Source organism: Notolepis coatsorum (assembly GCF_963971535.1).
Source record: "Notolepis coatsorum genome assembly, chromosome: 19".
Lineage (NCBI taxonomy): Eukaryota > Metazoa > Chordata > Actinopteri > Aulopiformes > Paralepididae > Notolepis > Notolepis coatsorum.
The window spans coordinates 5,250,490-5,259,815 of NC_140183.1; the positions used below are offsets into that span (position 1 = coordinate 5,250,490).

Here is a 9,326-nt window from a genome sequence, read left to right on the forward strand (position 1 = left end):
CGACTGCTCTACCTCCGGAGCCACTGTCACCTCATATACCTGATACATGTACAAAGTGTAACTCACTATCTAACTGCTCCTGACTGATTTCTCCCATAACCCTAACCCCAGATAGGTGACACCAGGGCCCTGTTTCATGTACGTGGTTCAACTAAGTCGATCAACATGTCCATTATCCAGCTTCAGTTAACCCGATGTTCAAAGCCGGGATTTTCCTGTTTCACAAAGGAGGATTCAGTCTCGTTAACTCAAGCCAGACTTGAGAGTCAGGCTCAAGTCAGGCTAGATGCGCGCGCTCCCGTTTTAGGTGGAAAGCCAGCACGTATCGATGGCAGAGACCCTGATTCTCAACGGCATTGATTGATTAATTGATTTAAGACTTTATTGACAGATTGCAATAGGCTCAATCGCCTCGCCGACAAGTTAAATGCGTTATCTATAGGCTAATTCTAAGTCCCTCATTACCTCAATCAATCAGATTATATTTCTTTAAACTTGCCTGCTGGATTGAATAATCAAATGAGATCTTGCTAGCGAAAATAACTAGTTAACTGTTATACAGAATTACGAGACGGCTTTCTTGCCCATTGATTGATGTATAGTCAATGTTTAACTTATCTCTACTGTGGTCCAACGGGTTGTTCTTTTGACTTCCACACGGACGACCCGGGTTCAAGACCGGGGTCCTTCTTTTTGCAATATAGGAATAATTCAATTTGGTGCACGTTGAGAGCTATATAAAGAATGACATCCTCAATGCATGTAGATTTATAATATTTTAACTTAAAACCAGGCTACTTTGGCGTATAATCATTAATATTATATTCAAAAAAATCATATTGAAAACACGGGGATTTGAACCCGGATCGCTAGGTTGGGAGACTTGAGCGCTACCGCTGGGCCACTGTGCCAGATGGGATAGATTCATTGTTTATACATTAATGAACGAGAGACCCGTGTTTAGAATATCCCTTATTTTGAATGAAGTTTTATTTCTTTATCCTCATTCATTCATGTGACGTCAACGGCTCATTCAATTTCTCAAATCCGTCAAACAGCGCATCTCATCAGACATCTTAATCCCAGTTACAATTAAAATAACCACATCATGTGTACGTCGCACGAGCGAGCGCCACCGTCGCCACGGTATATATAACGTGCATTATTTAGGACAAAGTGAATTTAATATCAGCATTTTGGGTCTATTTTACATTTCAAAAGCCCCCTCTGGAAGAATGGAGCACAAAAACGTAATTCAGAATGGTATAATGCAGATCGTAGACTGTGGGAATAGTTTCAGGAAACGGGCTGTCACTTCTTTGCGGGGGCGTGGCGATAGTTCAGGCTAACTTGAACTTGAACTCTGCTTTCGACCAGGCTCAAACTTTTGGATATGTTGTCATGGTGATTTGGAAAATCCAGGTACATGAAATCGGAAAGTCCGGCTAACCCAGTTATCCAGCTAAAGTTATCCGGCTAACTCAGTTATCCAGGTACAAGAAACAGGGCCCAGGTTACGTCTGAAGCCTGACCCTGTCTATCTGGACTAAGAGTAGCACCTTGCCTTTAACACACAGCCCGTCTCCCTGACCTCAACCTGCACTGTTATTGATGATGAAGTTGCTGTTATCTTATTGTTGTCATGGTTAGGTTGTCGTGTTATCATTGATTGTCATCTGATGGTGTTGTTAGTGGTGGTGATGATGATGATGATGATATTGGTGATGTTCGTTATATTATCTGTTTATTATTATTTGCATTTATTCTACTATATTTACCGTGTTTGTCTCCAGGGCCGATGTGTTGGTGCCGCTCGATGTTCAGTTAGCATTTGGAATTCCTCACGATCCAATCAGCTCTCCACGCTTCACCTCCACGGAACAACGCCTCTCTTTGGCCATGATGACCTACACTTCCAACTTCATCAAGACTGGGTACTAACTAACTAACCAACTAACTAACTATTCTGCTCATTCACTCACTGATTGACTATTATCTAACTTAAAGGTAGAATCTGTAATGGCATCAAATAGCGACCTCTATGCAAAATAGCTAAATTACTAGTTTACAAATGTATGAACTTACTGTTCAACTACCCAAGTTATTAAGGCTCCAATTCAGAGTTGTGGATTTAAGTAGCTGCACAAAATATATTATATTAGATCATCTGTCAATATGGACATTTATTTATGGATCATTTATTTATCCACTCTGGTTGGATGGTGTATTGCAGGGGTTCCCAAAGTGGGGGTTGCGAGCCGCCGCGGGGGGTCGCCAGATGATAAAAAAATAAAAATAAAAATGTATGCAGTCAGGCCACTGAACTTAGAAGCAGGCCAGGCCAGTGTTTCTAGTTGCAGCAGCGCAATAGTTAGATAACCTAGGTGGGGAACAACCAGGAGATCACTGCAACTCACACAAGTTGGAGAACTATCTCTCTCTCTCTCTCTCTTGCTCTCACACACACACAAAGGGAGCCGCATGTGATTGGTGGAGGCGGGACCCTTACAAAAAACTGTTGTTGCTAATCATTGACACATGCTAGCCTGTAATAATCCCCCCCAGAAAAATCTACTTTGCATTTGATATATTGCAAATATATGCCATCACACACACTGGCATTTAAAGGGTTAGAATTATAAAATGTATATGTGGTGTTATGATCAGGGCTGAAGTTGAATAAAAGATTGTATTTTTTTCAATCTGACATTACAAAAAAACAGAAGATCCATCAAAATCAGTGTTGTTGGTAATCATACATATGCTAGCCTGTTTTTTAACAATAATTTGTGATGCCATCACAAAAAAAAGTCCTGCACCAGAATGCAGGAAATGAAGTCTTTGTAACAAAGAAAATCCTGACTGGGGCTTTATTTTGCACTATTTCCTGGCCTGAATGATCAGTCCGGGCCTGGTTAAAAGCCTCCAATGCTTATTAATGTGTGTGTGTGTGTTTGAACGTTTGCATGTTTCAACCATACATTTCCATTTATATATAAAAAAATATATATATATATATCTTTTTTTAATTACATTTTTTGACCTCCTATAATAGTGGGGGTCGCGGCTCTCTGACACCGTTATTTGGGGGTCGCGGCCTGAAAAGTTTGGGAACCCCTGGTGTATTGTACTTGTGCTGTATAATAACAATACATTTGAATCAAATCTAATTTTGAGATCAGTTGCAAATCACTTCCGCACTACCTGTTGAATGGATCAGCACGGCGCAGTGCAATGCCGAATCTCCTGTTTTTCATACAGCGAGGTTGTGGTAGAGACATGATCATAATCAGGTTTTTATGCACCCGAGTCTCCTGAACAGACAGCGTACATACGCTGTTGATCTGTGTAGTAGCTAATAAACAAGATGTTGCTGCTTAAACTTATGTATAATGTATACCAAAATCCATTTTAATTGAAACATTTTGCTTTTAGCATCAAATATTGACATGCGTTTAAAATGTGATTCATTTTCATTCATTCTTAAAGTCTTTAATTAATTCGATTACATTTTTTTATCAAGCAAGACACACTACAATATAAATGTTTCTGTTTTTATTAGTACATTTTTATTAGTAAATAATAAACATTACATACACATGTTCGTACACATTAACAACTAGCTGGCATTCTTTTTTTCATAGTTGGTCAGAACGCTGTTTTAAAGTATGACCTAAGACCGTTATTATACAGTTTTAATATTTTTTCAGGTGAGATTGTACCCATTTAGATTCCAAATATGTAGTAAGTTCATCCAAATAACCTGTGTGAGCGGCTGCGACCAGACTGGGGTTGACGCATACCCAGTTTGACGCATACCCAGTTTAACTGGGGAATCCCCGTTCAACGTGATTATTGTAACCGATCGTCCTGCTATATTCCTTTATCGCTCTGTCCTCTGAGGGGGAGGAGTTCTTGCAGACAAAAAAAAAGTGTCCTATCCCAGTTCAAAAGGTAGGTGATACTGCCACCTGGCAGGATTCAATTGTCATTGCAATTTTAACGTTGGCAGCGGTGCAAGGGAAATACAGGGAGGTCCGCGCGAGTGGTTAGAATGGGGAATCAGAGGGAAAAGATCAAAGGATCTAAACCTGAGTATACTCGGGTTTGGCGCTCAACCGCTGGTGACGAAACCCGACTATAATCGGGTTTGGCGCAGACAGAGTTAACAGGCGCCCCCAAAAGTGGCCATTTTATTTTTTATTTTTGAGGACTGCATACTTTTTTTGCAAACCAAAATGCTATGCTTTATACTTATAGCACATGCATGAGCCTGGTCTCCTTTGAAATATAACATTCTGAAGTTTCTGATACAATAAAATCTAAGAAAATGCACTTTTAGTGCTAATGAAATAGAGTAACATAGGTCTGAACTTGAACTTGTGTACTCACGTTTTTCTGTAGTAGTTGCAATATCCAAAAGTATATTTCCAAGACAATTGGTATGGCTAAAAGAAGCCTGGAATAGCCTGAAGTCTTGTGTAGTACATGTCCAAATTCCATGAGAATCTGTTCAGAAATGAGTGATTAAACAGACACACTGTAGCACCCACTCCACACACCTTATAGCACACACCCACTTTAAACAAACACACTGTAGCACCCACTCCCCACACTTTATATTTATTGATGAAGGATTGCACTACAACTCGTACACCTTACTGTAAATTGTACCTAAATTGTACCTCATCCCATTTCTGCTTTGCACTATATAGTACTGTACATTAGTACACTGCATAGTATTGTATATTATATGGTAACTCAGAACATTGTACATATGTCTATACCGAACACTGTGACCTCATTTTCTTCTTCTAAATTACATGCTATACTATGTTATTTGATACTATCTTGTCTAGCACAGTCTCTGGAGCGTAACAGTAAGAAGCATTTTGTATGAAAGTATTCTGTACTTCTGTATGACAACTATTAAAGAAACTTGAAACTTGATTTTGGTAGAATCTGAGAAAAGAAAAGTCTGCAGGTTTACATTTTCTCATAGACTTCCTGTTTTTGCTCATGACTTTTCACCTAGATCCCTGATTTGCTTATCCCCACGTGGGGTATCATTGGAAAGCCACAGTCATTGGTTATAACCCTGTCCAATACTTTTTGAGATCGCCAAATGATTGACGCAGCTAGAGCATCGGGAGACGGGAGTGGTATTAGAAAAAAATAAAAAGTCTGCTAAACAAATAGGGCTTTAATTCGTTATATATATATTGTCGCGCCGGTGGGCAAATCATCCTCAAGAGGGCCCACATGTGGGCCGTTGCATGTAACAATGTTACAACGCGCGCGGAACGTGCAAAGTCACAGCACTTTGCAAGCATCTAGCGCCTCGGGCTGCATTTGTCGCCGCAGACATAAATGACAGAATTAAAGGTCTATTTATTGCCGTTCCAATGCCACCTCACTCGACCAAATACGTTAATCGGTTCTCGAGTTACATGACAATATGTCAGGTGAGTGTCCTTTTACACATGCATGTCAAATGACCACTCCGGACTCCCAAAGCTCTAGAACTGCCAATCATCCGGCGATTGCGAAAAATGTTGGTCAGCGTTGTAGCCAATGAGTGTAGCTTTCCAATGATACCCCATGTGGGAGGTGCGAATAAGCGATCTAGGTGAAAGTTGATGAGTGAAAACCAGAAGTGGGTTTTTTTTCCAAATGAATGGCCGTGGACGAGGAAATGTAATTACTGGAGCTTTTTTTTGGAACACGGTTTACCCGGATCTCTCTCAAAAAGCCATTTCTAAACAGATTTGTATCAAATTTGGACCTGTACTACATAAGACTTCAGGCTATGGATCCGCAGTGTTTTCCAGCTTATACCATTTTAATTTATTTTTTTGCAACCACTACAGAACACAAGTTCAAGTTCAACTCAAGTTCAGACCTGTTACTCTATTTCATTAGCACTAAAAGTGAATGTCCTTTTCTGCATTAGTGACTTCAGAATGTTATCTTTCAAAAGAGACCAGGCATATGCATGTGCTATAAGTATAAGATATAAAGATAAGCTTTGCAAAAAAAGTATGCAGTCCTCAAGTTCAATAAAAAGATTTACACTTTTCTGCCCGCCTGTTAAGAGGTTAAAACGTTTACCTTTATTGGTTGCAACAGTATAATAATGAAATAAACTATACCTCCGTCAAAGATTCTGAACCTACACCAATAGTTTTGATCTTCAATGGGGGAAAAGCATAGGTGGAACCTCACTTCCCAGGTCTATTGGGCCACTTAATACCAAGTCTTAGGTCTGAAACAGAGTCACACAATTCTTGTGAAATATGTTGTGTATAATATTGTGTGTTGTGTTGCCTCCCCCAGGGATCCTAATCAACCCAGAGGCTTGGTCCCTGAAGTCACACTTCCAGTCTGGACACCTGTACAGCCACTGCCCATCCTACCAAGCTACAAGGAGCTGGAGCCTAAGCTTCTCCAGCGCCAGGGGCTCCGGCAGCCAGAGTGTTCTTTCTGGAACCAGTTCATCCCCAAACTAACTGGACACACAGGTTAGCGAAACCATGGCTACAACATTCTAGTCTAAAACTCACTGGACACACAGCTTAGCTAAACTATAGATTAACCTGTCCCCGACTAAGGATTTAGATAGTCGACTTTGATTGGCTGAAATGTGCCGATAGTCGACTGGTAGTGGACTACCCCCCTAAATGCAAAGAAAAATTATAAATATCTTAATGAAAATTCTAAAAATGTATTCCATTTGGGCTGTGGGGGGTGTGTAATATCTGAAGTAGTCTACTGAAGGCTCCTTGTCCTCTGCGAAAGCATGCAATTGGTCCACTGATCGATACATATTGATATTTGTCTAGTCTAGTGTGTTCATTAGATGGGTGAAATCCTCTTTCAGTGCCTCTGTGCCTGTTTTCTTAGGCAGTTAGCCTCGCTGGTATGCGCGCCATTCGTGTTAGCCACGCTTCTAGGCCTCTTTAATTTTTGGAAAGAATGATCCAAATTATTATAATTATTTTTATTATAATTTAATATTTAATCAGGGTCAGCCCTACTATAGATACATCATTCTATTATATTCTATTATATTCACTGGACACACAGCTTAGTTACACTATGGCTACAACATTGTACTCTATTATTATTATTATTATTATTATTATTATTATTATTATTATTATTATTATTATTATTATTATTATTATTATTATTATTATTATTATTATTATTATTATTATTATTATTCTATTCTTAGGCGCAATTAGGGGTTACGTGTCCTGCTTAAGAACATTTCGACACTTGGCCAGGAGGAGACAAAATCAACCTTCTGATTATTGGCTATTAGATTATTGGCTGGTCGCTGCAACATTAACTGTATTTTCTACTGGTGGCTTTATCGTCTGTTGTTGTGTTTTCAGAGCCCTTCCAGAGCCCTTCCACCAACAAACCACAGACTGAGAAGGATGCCTACAGCTAAACCCCAGCCTCCTGCCACAATGTCTACAACAAACAATCTCATTGTGTTGATGTCATAATAATGTACTTCCGGTCAGTTGTCAGTTGTCAGGACACTGCACATTTGTAGTTCTACAGGACCTGGATTTCAGTGTAGTCTAACCTTATAGCAGCTCACTCCTCTGTCATTCTGGACACAATAAAAAAGCATTTTAAACCCATTGTCTGTCTGTCATATGTTATTCACAGAACGACAAATTGTGATTAAACTTAAACTACATGTAAAAGTTGATAGAATCACTATAAACTAAATGGATCTTGTAAGCCAGGCCTGTGTCTCTAGGTCTTCACCTGTAGGTCAGTGTCTCCCAGGTCTTAACCAGCAGGCCAGCATCTCCGGGGCCCTCATTTATCAATGGTGCGTACGCACAGATATGTACGATCATTTCTAAGCAAAGTGTGTGACTTGTCAATTTGAACGTGTGCTTGACTTTGTGCGTATATTTACGCACAGCTCAGGGCATGCGTACCTGGCGCCCAGCGGTATAATATGAATATTGCAACGCGGAAATAAGCTTACGTGCATTAGTTTCAACACTGGCGTGTTCTGTATGACCCGTAATTCATTATAGTTCATTGTAAAATAGCGACAGTAGTGTAATTATTGTCAACCCCTATAAATATAGCATATGGAATAGGTCTTTCTTTCCGAATGAATGCAGCATAGTTTATATATAGGGTTATCGGAATACTATGGGGTGCACTGACTGTGCTCCGCGGGGAACTGTTTTCAGAGATAGCAGATAGGAATGAATGAATGAAAGAGGGGCAGTCTAATTGCCGAGAGAACATAATATTAACTAGAGTCCGCTATACCCGAGACACCTCTTTCATTTGTACCGCAATTTGAGACCGAAATTGGAGCGTCGAAACAAACGCACAAATGCCATCCCTGTGCACATTCAAGTCCTCTCCACCCTCGGGTCTTTAGCCACCGGCACGGTCCATCGTGATATTGGAGATGGATCGAGCAATAGACTGTTACTGTACCACCCATGTAGCTGTCAAAGCTCCATCACAAATGCAGTTATGTGAATAGAAAGGGATTCCACTCAGTCAATGTTGCGATGCGCATTTGCCTGATACATGTCGTTGCTGCATGCCGGGAGGAAGGCAATGCTGCATGTTTTCATGTGAGCTCCCGCACACAGACATGATGGAATTCAAGTTCAAGTTTGTATTGATCACATATAGGCAGGCTACACATGGCGTAGGCTACATGGCAGTGAGATTCATTGTTCTTGTATATGCTCTCGTATTATTGTTTATATAGGCTACCTAATACCGACATCAAAATAGATTGTATGCCTCTACAAATCATATGCAGGTAGAACATTTACGGAAAATCCGTCGCGATTTGGAATCAAATTGACGGAGAACTTTAATCCCTGGGTATTGATCAAACGAAACGAAGAAAAGGCAGTCATATTCCAGCCTGGTTATTAATGACACCAATGGCAAACAGTGGTTAACGGCCTTTATTAGTGTTTGCGCTACCCAGGCAGCAATGGTCTTTAGGAAGTTAATAGATATCATATCCGACATCACCGTACGTGTACATGTCTGTCAGCCTGTCGCGTATTTCTCCCATAACACGCTTCGCTCGGCTTAGTCCACTTTTCCACATTTCATTACTGTATATGGTTAATTACGGGCGGTTCTATATGCAAATACTTAAAATCGTGCACGAGCGCGGAGCGTAGAACAAATGGTATTTATCAACACGGAGTGTGCATAGAACCTGTGTACGCACGTGTGATAAATCCCGATTTTTCTGTACGTACACACATTCTAAATTCTGTGCTTAAGAACGAAAATAGAACACTTTC

At 40.2% G+C, this 9,326-nt stretch overlaps 1 protein-coding gene across 1 annotated transcript; it reads left to right on the plus strand.

The window, feature by feature from the left end:
* Positions 1–1,796: 1,796 nt before the first annotated feature.
* Positions 1,797–7,650, plus strand: LOC311246735 (acetylcholinesterase-like). Its single transcript, XM_084336959.1, has 3 exons — positions 1,797–1,934; positions 6,337–6,521; positions 7,401–7,650. The coding sequence occupies exons 1-3, from the start codon at positions 1,900–1,902 to the stop codon at positions 7,457–7,459; spliced, it is 279 nt and encodes a 92-aa protein (XP_084193085.1). The 5' UTR covers positions 1,797–1,899; the 3' UTR covers positions 7,460–7,650.
* The last annotated feature ends 1,676 nt before the right edge of the window (positions 7,651–9,326 follow it).

Bases quoted from the DNA above. Each gene is read 5' to 3' on its own strand.
- LOC311246735 (XM_084336959.1), top strand. From the start codon at position 1,900: ATGATGACCTACACTTCCAACTTCATCAAGACTGG. The intron at 1,935-6,336 runs GTACTAACTAAC...TGCCTCCCCCAG, and splicing joins TCCAACTTCATCAAGACTGG to GGATCCTAATCAACCCAGAG. The intron at 6,522-7,400 runs GTTAGCGAAACC...TTGTGTTTTCAG, and splicing joins CAAACTAACTGGACACACAG to AGCCCTTCCAGAGCCCTTCC.